At 41.7% G+C, this 13,658-nt stretch overlaps 1 protein-coding gene across 1 annotated transcript in view; it reads right to left on the reverse strand.

The window, feature by feature from the left end:
• fgd (faciogenital dysplasia) overlaps positions 1-13,153 on the reverse strand; it is a 54,733-nt gene extending 41,580 nt beyond the window's left edge. Inside the window, exon 1 of the mRNA XM_044352141.1 lies at positions 12,818-13,153. Coding sequence (XP_044208076.1) covers positions 12,818-12,839 — 22 coding nt within the window. The 5' untranslated portion in view covers positions 12,840-13,153. The remainder of the gene's footprint in view (positions 1-12,817) is intronic.
• Between the last annotated feature and the right edge of the window lie 505 nt (positions 13,154-13,658).

The raw sequence follows: 13,658 nt of genomic DNA on the forward strand, positions 1-13,658 counted from the left end.
ATTATTTTTCTGTTGACCGACTAATTGATTATCAGCTAATCGTTTCAGCTCTAATTGTTGCTATAAAAAGGGAGTTGAGACTCAAATATGTGACTTACAGCAAAATACTCTCCTGAAGAGAACCACTGCAACAACATAACATCAAAATGGGGATTTATGAAAGAATTACTTTGCATTAGTTGGGAAACGTGATGATAGGCAGTATAATCTGAGATGACAGAAAGTTTGTCAACTGGATATATGTTGTCTAGATTGAGATATTAATGCAAATCAGTAAGGTTTAGCTAAAAACATCTGTAAAAATGAGTATCATAATATCTCTATTGTGATATAAAATGATAAAAATCATGATCCATTGATCCATAGTCTAGTCTTTCAACCACTCAAAGCGTTTTTACACTACAAGCCACGTTCACCTATTCACACATTCATATGCTGATGGCAGGGGCTGCCATGCCAAGCACAATTTGGAGCAATTTGGGGTTCAGTATCTTGCCCAAGGACACTTCGATATGTGGACTGGAGGAGCCAGGAATCAAACCACTAATCTTACGATCAGTAGATGACCCGCGCTACCTCCTGAGCGACAGACGCCCTAACAGATGCTACTACTCTGACTATGTCACCTCCAAGTCCAGTGGGTCTTTTAATAATTAACTATAAAACATCTTACTGGATGTAGCTACCAAAACAGCAGATACTGACTGATGTCAAAGAAGAATAAAGTAATATATTCTTCATCTACCTTTCCTCCATTAGTCCAACACTCCAAACAAGGCATGCAGACATTTATATACAGCAGGTAATTACTTGTACCACTGTTTATCGACCAACACCTTTGACACTGGGACTTCCTGGTATTTATCGAGATATAACGGTTATAATCTATTTGGTTTAATGCATCATATCCTCACTGGGAGGTGCTTGGCTGATATGCTCCAATTTGAAACCATTTGTCACTACAGGATCTGAGTCAACCAGGGATGAGTCGCGCAGCTACGTACGGCAACACTACTTGGACAAACTACATGTTGTTACAGGATTAGAGTCTGTAACTACACGATCTGAGTGTCAACCGTGGATTTTACGCGCATTTTTCACAGCATGAGTTATTACACAAAAATGTTTGGTTCATTTTCAAATTATTTGGCAAAATGCAAAACTGTACTCATTCAGTAATGTACTTGAATGTGTTTATCTGAGCTCTGTCTTTTCTTTCTTCCATCGTTGACATTAATTTGATAAAACATTGGGACCATTTCTTTTTACTTAGACCCTATAGTTGTTTTTATATTGTTTATTTTGGTAAAACTACTTGGTTCATGTTCAATATATAATTCTTAGGCCCTGAAAGTTATAAAAGTCGTGTTGAAAAATAAATGCACTAATGGTTACTGAGTGAATTACTCTGTTCCTACATGAACCAAACATTTTATGAAATAACTCATATGGCAGACCTGCTCGCACATGTGTGACTCACTCCTTCGGTTGACTCAGATCCTGTATTGACACCATTGACTGTATATTAATATGGACGTCATGACAGCTCCCAAGAAGTAAAGCCAAAACATCTCATCGCCCCCTGGTGGCTGGCTGTAGTATAGGTCGTAAGTCCCGCCCCCTCCATGTTAGCGAATGGGACATGAGCTCAACTAAAAAAATCAAAGTACACGTCAAATACATTTTTCCCAAAGATGGTTTCTGTGATTTTAGGTAGTTCTTATCAATAACTTTATTAGTTATTTGACAATATAAAAAGGGGGTGTGATACCATGATTGACAGCTGTGACAGCCACTGTCAACCTACGTCAGACAGTGGGGTGGCTGAGGGGGCATGTCCTGCGAGCCATCATCCTACCGCCCAACTCTACTGCATAGACTCCAATTGATGTCACACAAGCAAGATGGCAGCTCCCGGAAATGAGATATTTTGGCTTCACTTTTGCATAGTGGTAGGAAGTGGAGACGTGTCGTCCATCTTTATATAGTCAGTGTTTAAAACATAAAACCCAGTGGATTAATTTAGAGTCTAAACCGTCTGACTATGTGTTTTTCATGTTCCTGAATATACTCAAGGTTTTAGAATCATCCAGCAGTCAGCATTTCAATAATGATCTCTATGAGCTCTTGTGCAGCCCGTCAGACAAGCTGAGCAGGGAGTCCATGAATATTAGAAACAGCAGAATATAAATACAATGGAGAGGATATATTATTTGGATTGGATCCGTGTCTGGAAGTAAGATTATTGCACTCTGTGTAAATTAAAGACTGAGTACATGATGCAAAATGATGAAACACTCACATTTCCATACATTTTATTTGTTGGTTTTGGAGACACATTTAATTAAAACTGTTTGATGACCAGCTCCATAATGCAACATTGTGCTTTTGGGACATAATTATATCGCATTGAAATAAGTGTGAGTTGCTTTCAATATTTCCACTGTGGTCCTTTGTTTGGACGGTGTGTACGTCCTTGAGTACAGTCTAGAAAGGTGTGATGAAAGTGAACATTCCTGTGAAGGTTTGTAACTATTAAAAGGTGTGACTGTGTATATACGGGAGTATGTGTGAGCGCGCGCACGTGAGTGTGTGTCCACCCACGTTGGTTTTGGTCATCTGATGAGCTGCAGGCTCATCTCTCCCTACAGCGCCCAGATGGCCTGTGATTATGCACGGCTCAGTAGAGATTACTGTGCAGCACAGAGAGAGATAGAGATAGATAGAAACAGAGAGAGTAAAAATGAGGGTTCAAATGAGGAAAAAAGTTGGAACAAAATGAAATGAAAATAAAAGATATGCGGGGTCAAAGAAATAGAGCGAGGATGATGATCCAACATCAACAGAAGGTGAACATGCACACAAAACCCAACAAATGCCTCCATCTGCACAGAAACATAAAACCTTTCAATTACTGTATAGTTTTGTTTAGTTTTTAGCTTCACTGCAGAACACCTGCATCCAAAATTATAGGCTAAGGTTTCATGTGTTGCATCATGTTTAGGGGGAAAAGGCACGTAGGGGGTAGCAGGTGGTAGATTGCGTCAGTCTGCGTCCATGTGTGTATCCGTGTGTGTGTGTGTGTCTGATGGAAATGTCTCTAGCAAAGAATACATATGAGGGCATTTGTCACCAGCAGCGATGTGACATGATGGATCACACACTGGAAAGTAAAGCACACCCAAAAGAGCAGTATGAAAAATGACCAACGCTCTGCTGAACCAACACCATTTAACTCTTGATGTGTTTACAGAATAGGGGCTTCCTTAGGAGGAAAATCTATAGAAAGTTTGAATTATATATTCCAAGTACTGATTAGAAATTAATATACATAATTTACTATCTTAACATTGACTAGGGGCCGTTGCAGAGGCATGCGTGTGATTTGAACACAAAAAACTGGAAAAACAGTAAGAGTGATGGCAGAAAATGTGAAACATCCAAAGCCTCCAGTTGTGAAACCAAGAGAAGCACTCCGGTCATATTTCCTCCACTGGATAAGATACAACAACGATGCAATCCTTCGCTAAGTGTCATTTAGAGGAACAAGTCCACAAGCTACTTATTGTAATAGGGTTGAAGCCTGATGTGGTTATGAGTGCTTTACCTATAAAGTGTATTGTTGGCACACTCTCTAAGCTGTCAAATAGATTAGAGGAAGATGACGTGCATCTAGCTGCTTTGTTTTTGTTTATTACTCACTGAATTCAATGAGACATAGCAGAGGAGTCGTCATGCTGCAGAAGGCCGGCATATGTGCCTGCGTGAGTGTGTGTGTGTGTGTCCTAACGTAATGAGACTCATCATTCAGCTTTAAAGAGCAGCACAGTGATAGATGGCACTTTAACAACCTAAAGTACATGCACTTCATATTTCAAGAATGTTTTTGGAAGAAATTAATTACAACAATTTAGCTTCAGGCATGTAAAGGAGCAGACAGAGAGTGAGCTTTTCAGGGAATCAGCTGACACGCATGCATGCTCATAAACACACACACAAACATGCATGCACTAAAACACAGATGCCCGGCAGCCTTAGGCAGTTTGTTGTTTTATTACATTTTGACCTTTCAGGATCGTTGTAAATCTAATGAAGTGCTTGTTAGTGAATTAGGCCCTCAACGAGGAAAAATGCTGAAAGCCTGAAATAACTGTTTGAGGAAAATGATCCACAGCGGGCCAGAGGAACAGGATCCATCTGCATGGATGTAGCTCTCATCTCCTCATTAGGCGCAGGGTGTTATGACTGTCCTGTGATGAGAGCTGTTGCTGGTTGCAAAGCTTGCTGGAAGAGGGCGGCATGGTGCAACGGCGAAGGAAGCTCACAGGTTCAAATCCCAAGGTGACGGTTTAAAACAAAGAGAGGATCTTTCTTAACACGAGGAGTGGGAAATTCACAACTACAGGCGAAAATGCAAGTCATCTTACTGTGTTGTTTTCCCTGAGGCCATTTAAGTGGTAAGGCGGATCACACTCCCATAAAACGGTGCTATCTTGTTTCACAAAGTCATTACAGTGGCAGAGCAGTATAGCATGATACATGACTGAGGGGCAGCGCAGACTATAATAGGAAAGGAGACAGTGGAGAGTCAGTCTGCTGTTGCCACGGTGACCTTCAGTGTGAAACACCTCGATGTCACCCAGAATGAGTGGAGCTCGGCGGTGATAGAGAGAGGGAGAGACAGTAAAGCCAGCACAGAGAACGGTAATGGTGACCTGAGCTCACAAAACATCACAAAATACATTATTCTTCAGCAGCCGCTTTCAAAGACCCTCACAAGTATCCATGGTTATGGAAAAAAAATGGAATTAAATTCTTTAAACTGCAATCCTACTGTAAGAAATCATATTAATTATTTGTTAACATCCATATTACAGAGAATAGGGTCCCCTGTCTGTTATTTTAACAACTGCTGAGTGGGAATAAGAACAGGAATTACATAACATTGCCATCTAGTGGTGTAATAACAGTTGCACACTCAGTTATTTTGGAAAGCTAGTATGCAATAAGATGACAGTAAAAAGAGCCGAGATTGTCGAGTGTCAAGATGACTCTCGAGCCACTAGTTTAGTGAGGACAAAAAAACATACAGTCATAATAAATTAGAGGCTTTTCCTCTAAGAGAGCATTTCTGCTCATCAAAACACCAATACCAAGAGCTAACTCAGGCTATACTGGTTTAATTTCTGCAAAAACACACTCCTAGCAGTTAGAAGTGCTGAATGGTGAGCATAAAATGCATGCATCCGATACAGAAAAGCTGCAAACAAATACAACTTTTACTCTGGCGGTGCCCTGCAGTACACTAAATGAGAGCCCTGTTCCAACAGTCATGCCATTTAAAAAGGAGCAAATCTGTGACAGGCTGGTGGTGTTGGGGAGGAGGACCGAGGAGAATAGAGCAAGGAAAAGTATTTGAGTTTTCTGCTGAGTGACAGGGCCTGAGGCTGTGTGTGTGTAGCCCGCCATAAAGTGTTAAGCGTTAAGTTGAAAAAGAAAAAAGAAAAAAAAAAAGAATGTGAAAAATGTTAAGCAGGACATATTCGTGCTGGTTGCGAAATCTATAGGGCTCTGCCCACTTTATTCAGCGGCTTAAAGGAAGGAAGAGGAAAGAGAGCGAGAGACAATGGTTAATGACAACAGAAGGGTAAAGCAGAGGGGGGGCGGGGGGGTTGGGGGTGGGAGGGCACCCAGGGGAGAGAGCATGGAGAATTTAACACAGACTGCCTTTGTTGGCTGCAATCAGCCAGACTAGGAAGACATTTACAGCATGGTTTATGGCTACATCAGGTGAGTGAACGTGAATGGTGGCGTGTGTGTTGTGATTAGGAGAGAGAGGAGGGGGTTGGGCTAAACTTAGCTTGAAGAGCAAGGGTGAAAAGAAGATACACCATTTTGCATATATAGCTCACATTACTGCTGACATTTTCTGATTTCCTACCTCCCAGGCAGCCCCTGATTTCATTTCACTGCGGTATGAAAAACAACTTCCGGACACTTGAGACGAGTATTGGATGATCATTTCGTTGTCAGAGTTAGATCATCAGCATGTGGAAATGCATCTGTAAGCAGGGACTGCTTTAAAAACTGTCCTTGGATGCTCCAACAATTCAACGCTGCAAGGAATAACTAGTCTCACACTATCATTTTAACAATGTCCATGTTTGGTTATTGATCGGCTTGCCCAGCAGCTGAGTGTCCTTGAAAGCACCACCATGGGGAGGTATTGCAAAAACACTCCCTGCTTGCAAACAGATATGACAATAAAGTAACTTTGTTTCTGCCTCACACAGACAAATCTATGAATGAATGAATCTATGAAAACCAATCGCTGCTTGAAATGAGTAATGAAATGAATAATAAATCCAAAAAGGGAGTAAATAGTGCAGTTTTTGGGGACTATTTTATACTGTGGATTAATATGCAGTGACGAGTATTGATGGCAGCGGGACGTGTGTGTGGTATCAACTCAAAATAAACAGCAGTGCCCATATTCATCCCAAAAAGGAAAAATTGCAACATTGTGGCTCACTGATGTGTTGTTAATAGTTTTTAGACAACAATGGAGCTCTATGACAGAGAGGAATAATATATATCAGGCTTCATCTACACAGACAATACTTGTAGGATTGATTCTTTCATTGTTTCATTCTTTACATGAGATTTGTTGTCAAGAAGAAAAATATAGAATCCTTTAAATTAGGTTATAAGAGAATTGTGACCAAGACACATTATAGGAGGACATTTAACAAACTCAAACAAACCATGAAAACTATGAACCAGAATGCTGTTGCTCACCATCTCCAACCTAGAGGTGACCTCCACCTCGGTCTATCTTCCTCTTTCTTCCCTCCCTGCCCCCTCTCCAGATCCCCCTGCCTCACCCCAGTGTGTACAGGAAACCCTGAATCGAGAGAGAGCCTGCTCTTCTGATGATCAGAGAGGAAAAACACAATGCCTTCAGTGTGCTAAAAAGGAGCTCAACTCATAAAATGCACACACACACACACACACACACACACACACACACAAAGGAAGAGAAATAGAATGGAACATGCTTTTACTATTAAGGCCGTTTTTTTTTTTTCCTTTCCATATGACTTTCCCAGGAAAATCCCCCTCATCAGGGTAGGTCCAATCCAGACAGACAGCAGACTGGAGAAGAGACACAGATACAGACAGACACAGAGGGCTGTGGAGCAATTGACCTTCCAGTCCTGTGACCGAGATACAAAGAAAGACTTTTAAGGGTGTGAAAGGCTACTGAACGAAGCCTTCTCTCTGCTTTGTTTATCAGATCTCGGAGCAAAATTGCTGATTTCAGATGATTTTTTTTCCCATTTTTAGACCGGCCGTAGAGAGTCAGCCAATGATCCTTAATACACACTCCCACTCTCAGAAGCTTAAAAGTATTCCAGACCAGCATCTGGCTTACATACAACTTGATCTATCTGGACGACCAGGATGAAATTAATTTGGTCTCTGGGGTAATGCTCAACATCTAACATGTCAGTCCTTTATTGGGCGACACCGAGTAACTCTGTCCATTTCTAGAAGGCCTCAACAGTTGGTACCATTTAGGAAAACTAGGTCACTTCCGCCTTCTGTGTGTGAGAGAGTGTGTCAGTGCATGCGTGCGTGCATGTGTGTGTGTCAGCCAGACCCTACTATAAGCCAAGAGACCTCCAGTATAAACATATTGTGCAGGAAGGAGTGCTACTCTGAACAGAAACATCCTAATACCAAACAGTGTTTGACTTTCTGCTGGTGCAATCTTTGCTGTCACACTTCAGTTCACTCTTATTGATCTGTAAAAACATTCTCTGAGTACTAGAGAGAGTCAGTGTGATCCTCTGATGCAACATTTTTTATGGTATCCATTTTAAAAATTAAACTATACTATTTTATGGCACTTAATTGTTATTACATACTTCAGCTTCAGCTCCAAAGAAGAAAAAGAGACTGTTTTGCCACAGGCGCCAAAGCAGACTTCTGTTGAAAGACGAGGCAGGAGCTTTTAAAAACAAACTTTTTTTGTTGCATCACAGGGATTTAACACTATTACTACTACATAGTCACCCAACTATATGGCTAAGATTATAATACAGACTATTAGAGCTGCAACTATGATTATTTTCATTATCTATTCATCTGTTGATTATTTACTCGATTAATCGATTAGCCATTTGATCTTTAGACCATTTCAGAAAATGGTGGAAAAGGTCAATCACCCAAAGCTCAAGATGCAAGCTAGAATGTCTTGCTTTGTCCCAACCAGCAGTCCACATTTCAGAAGCTGGAACAAGAGAATTTGGGGATTTTTTTCTTTTAAAAAAAATGACTAAAAGCAATTAATCAATTATCAAAATAGGCGATTAGTTTTCTGGCAATTTTATTCAATTAATCAACTGTGATCACGACTATTACTATTTTGAGTTTTGGGAATCGGAGAGAAAAAAGAATATCGAATCATCTTGTTGCAGTAGTTTCCAACCTGGGTAGCAAGACAACTCTAAAAGGATAATAAAAAAAATGTGTCTGTTACTAAAAATTCTATTAATCTCTTTATTTGCCTCTTTAAACCTCTAAAATTCTTCAAATTCAATCTGAGAGGGACAAATACTGTAATTCTTTGGTTGGGAACCGCTGTGTTATAGGTATTTCCGACTAAAGAGAACAGTTAGGTGTGTTGAAAAGCTATCATTACTCTCAGTGTTACAATATCCTTTTTCAAATTACTAATAGTAGACAAACAATGCTGCATAATTGCATGTGGTTGCAACTGTGCAACACCAAAACACACCTCTGGAAGCAGCGTGCCCTCAAATGACTCAAGAACCTGTTCAACAGGAGCGTCCGTATAACGCCACAAGCTACTCACTGTCCGTACAACGCCACAATCTAGTCACTGTGCCAATAGGAAGCAGGCACTACATCAAAACAAACCAGTTTCTAATCCCACACAGTCAAGTGTTAATTCCTCCAATTCGGTGTACAGTCATTACATCACCTACTTGTACACGTGTTTTATTTAGTGTGCCCTGTGGGTCACACCGGTCTAAAGTTAAATCTGATAACCGAATAAAGCACTATCGTATCTAGTGCAAAGGTGGATTCATTTCACACAAACCCTTTCACAACTTGACAAGATAACAGACATTTACAGTTTATTAGCAAAGCTCAGGCAAGGACTTTAGATAGGACTCCTTCAGGTCATGTAGTGCAGAAAAAAAAAAAATCTAAAAATGGCCTGTCAGAAGAGAGGTCAATCACATCACAGGGCCCTTTTCTACACATGCACACAAACACAAACTGCATTGCCGTCTTGGCTGAAGCCTTTGCAACAGCAGGACCCGCACATGACCACCATTAGGAAAATCAATGTGACACTCAGGCAGGCAGCAAAAGAGCCTGAAGCTTGTGAATGGCCCTGGAACTGAGTCATGCTGTCTCACACACATAAACTGAATGATGGAGAGATGGAGGAGTAAAAAAACGTAGGGGATGTCTGAGATTGATGCTTACAGGAATACGCTGCATTTTTTGGGTGACTGGTCCGTTGGTCTCCCGCTTGAGAACGTAAACACCAAAATCACCCATTTTGCACAAAAGTACATTGTTTGCTTCAGTGTATGTTCATTATCTTAAATATTAAGACAGATTCTGCAGTGATTTGCAGTAGTAGAGCGAGGGAAAGGTGTCAGTGGCCAAAAAGTTACCAACTTATGTGCTTATTTGCTTTCTTTCTCAGAGAGATGAGAAGATTGCAACTCAATGTCATGTCTGTGCATTGAGTACAGAGCTGGAGTCAGGGCGTATTTTTAGCTTTGCAAAAGAAAATGCCATAAAGCTCACCGATTACTACGGTATCTCAAACTGAAATGCAAAACATTTAGTGAAAAACTGTTTATCTGTATACCCAGTTCTTCTGCTCAGTCTCCAGCTATAGTGCAAGTAGTCAGATATAGTCTGTGGCATAGGTTTGATTGATTGATTAATCGATTTGTCAAACAACAGAAAATTAATCACCAACTATTTTGATCGATTAAAGTCTTTTTTTAAGAAAAAATCTCCAAATTCTCTGATTACTGCTTCTCAAATGTGAATAATGTCGGGTTTATTTAGTTTTTTGTGGTCGTTATCTGAATAGCTTTGGGTTGTGGACTGTTGGTCGGTATGAAAGAAGACTTTTGAGGACGTTGCCTTGGACTTTGGGGAAACAGTGATCAACATTATTCACCATTTTCTTGAGAAAATAATCGATAATGAAAATAACTGTTAGTTGCAGCCCTACAGTCTATGGCCTCTGTTACACACGATGGTACCAAATCATTGCAACCTGACTGTGATGACAATACTTTGTGTTGCTACAGACAATCAAAGCTGAGGCGCAGCATCTTCGCTGATTTACTGAGCGCCTCAGCTAATGTCTGAAACCTCAACATACATTCCAAAACTGCTTACACTGGTAATATTAGAGGGAACGTAGCCTATAGAAAGTGGAAAAACTAGAAATAAGCAATGCAAAGCAAAAACCTGTTACGAGGAAAGTGAAAGTAGTCTCTTGTAGCTCAGTTCAACAACTGCTACAAGCAAGGCCATATTAATTAAAGCTAACTGTTTTGAATCAAAACTCCAGTCCAGTGATTTGGTTTCAGACATGGTAGCACCTGGATGACATCAGGGGTCTGCACAACATGGATAATTTTGGTGTCTCTGTCCTCGTAACTTAACAGGTAAACCGAGGCCAATCTTGAGTCTGCAAAAGCTGGGGAGAGCAACGACGGGGGGGCATCTGAGCTGAAAAAAGAGGGAATGAGGGGAAGCTAGGGCAGATAATATTCTCACCATCCTCCCCTCCGACTCCCGTGCTCTGTGTTTATCTAACACAGAGGGGAGATGTTTACATTGGCTTGGTTAAACACAGACAGGCCCGATAGCTTTTGTTAATAATAAATAATCTAAACAGCCAGCCAGGACATCCATGCTGGAGCATCTATAGCTGCCACCCATGGACCACCATTGTCCTGCATCGGAAGCCTGCAAACAGGAGAAGACGCGTTCTCCCACTTCTCGTCGTGGGAGAACGCTGAGAGTGTGAGATCGAGTGTGAAGTCTGCGTGACAACTGTCTGCAAAGTTCACTGGAACTGGAATCAAGTTTAAAGACTGAGGAGGATTTTGTTGAGAGGCGTGCTATCTATCCCGCCGCAGTTTATTTGTGATGTGGTTTGTTTTAATAGATTCTCCAATGATTTGATGCGAGGAGCCTTGCAACCCTTTTGACCCTCCCATCATAAACATAAAAATAAGCATTAGAGAGTGCACAGGCTGGTTGGGTTCCCATGTGGAAGGAATAAGAGTTGAGGGAACTTCAGAAAAGAAAAAAAAAATAGATACAGTAGATTTCATCTGATGGCGGTTGCAGTGAGCATTAGAGTCATGTGTGTGTGTGTTAGAAAGGGGGGTTTAGTTTAATGCAGGCAGGGAGGAGAGGGGGCAGAGATTGATTTGGGACAGTGTGGGAGAGAGAGAGGGAAATGCAAAAAAAAAAAAAAAAAAGAAAAGCAAGGCCTTGGAAATGTGTGTGTGGGAGAGAAACGATACACTGCTGGACTGCCGGAAAAAGAAAGTCAGCCAGGAGGACGGCAGATCGATTCCTCCCCTGAGTCTCACAACAAACACGCTCTCTTTCTCTCTGCATAGCTCACCTCTGCTGCAGCCTGATATCGTCCATCAGCACTTCATCTCTATCACTCACTCCCCCCTTCTTTGTCTGCATGCTAGCACTTTATCCTCAGTGTGTCTGTGGCCTCTGTGAAAAATCTGAAGATTTATAGCCAAATTTTCTATGGAGTTTGGTGTCTCACGGTAACTCATTGTGGTTAGTTGTTAGGAATAAAGCGCCAAATGCTCCAGATCTGTCATCTAAAGACCATGCAAGAGTCCATGCTAAACACACTCACACATAAAACACCACGTAAGAAAGAACCAACGACACGAAGTGCCTCTTCGTTGTGGTTGTGGTGAAATAGAAATAGCCATGCATGTATCTCATCATCACAAATATGGCTGTAGATAATATGAAAGGAAACCACACACACACACACACTTCCTCTAACACCAAGCAGCCCTCCTATCATCCTACCAGACAGACAGACAGACAGACTCGCAAACACTTTCAACACATCTCTAATCTCATGAACTGTGCATCACACACACACACTCTCCTCCACTCAAATCACATTCCTCACAGGGACACTGTAACTGTTATGGCCACACACACACACACACACACACACACACACACACACACACACACACACACACACACAGATATTGAATATGATGAACCCTGCATTATCAGAACAAACATCCTCAATGTGGTTACTGTTTGATTCCTAGTCATCCAGTACAGTTGCTCTGTAAGTGTGTGCGTGTGTGTGTGTGTGTGTGTGTGTAAGCGGGGGCCTGCGTCAGATTGGGGCAATGGTGAGGTCAGAGCTCCTTCTCTCAGGGTTTGGCACCGCTTTGCTCCTATTCTTGCCGTGTCAGCTCACTTCCCAATAGACCATTAATACTCCTCTCTGAGTGTTTGTGGAGCAGCCTGACGAGCAAAACAACTCTTTACGTTGTTTTGGAGTTGATGCAGGCCCGCGCAGCTGCCCCGTTGACAGCTGGCAAAAGCATTTTGGAATTCAAATCCTGTGCGCAACACAAGCTGTAACCATTTGGAAACAAGAAAGCCGCAGAGTTTTGTTCTTATACAAATACAAGACAAAGAAGCAGATCCGCCTTCATCAGAGCGATTCACTCACCAGTAGCCGAAACCCCCTGCATCTTGCACAAAAGTTGTTCTCCGGTTTTTCTCTGCTCAGCCCGTCCTTGTCTCGGATAAACTGGAAACAGTGGCTCCAGCAGCGTACGGTGGAATAAACTCGGAGGAGCGCCTCCACTTCAGAGCCCCCTTTTCCTGTTCGCCGGGGGAAAACACACACACACACACACACATATACACACACTAAGGACACTTCATGGTTTCCTAACGGACGCGAGAGAGTTTACCCGGGTCATTTTTTTTGTGCAGAATAAGAGCACTGTAGTCCTCCATGTACTCCTTTCTCCTCCCTCCCCAGAAACAGAACTCTCTCCTCTGTGCCGCTGGAAAAAAGAAAATGCGCGCTCCCGGTGCGAAGCGCGAGCACCCCATTCATTGAGTGTAAATGTTAGAATGAAAGCTTCGCATCGGGGAAACCAATACCAACCATATTTTTTTTTATTCAGAAACACACTTTAAAAACGATTAGCCCATATTTAATGCATTATTTCAGCGTCTTTACTCAAACTGCACTTTTGTATCTTTAAATAATATTTCATTTCAGCTATGATATGCCCATCGGCACAGAGGCATGACATGGGTTGTCACGTGAAGTCATGAAAAGGATGAGGCCTATTTCAAGAGATAGCTCTGCTTTGAAAACTCCACAGCTGCCTATTAGTGTGGAAAAAGGGACCCCGGAACAAGAACACTAACTGGCACCGCATTTCCATGTCACTGCTCAGGCTTTCTCCTGATCTTTTAATTGATTATCTTGAGTTTCCAGCCTGCTGAATGGATGCTGACGGCTGCTGCCTCTTTGAGTCATTGTGCAGACTAAT

Source organism: Thunnus albacares, chromosome 5, assembly GCF_914725855.1.
Source record: "Thunnus albacares chromosome 5, fThuAlb1.1, whole genome shotgun sequence".
Taxonomy (NCBI): Eukaryota; Metazoa; Chordata; class Actinopteri; order Scombriformes; family Scombridae; genus Thunnus; species Thunnus albacares.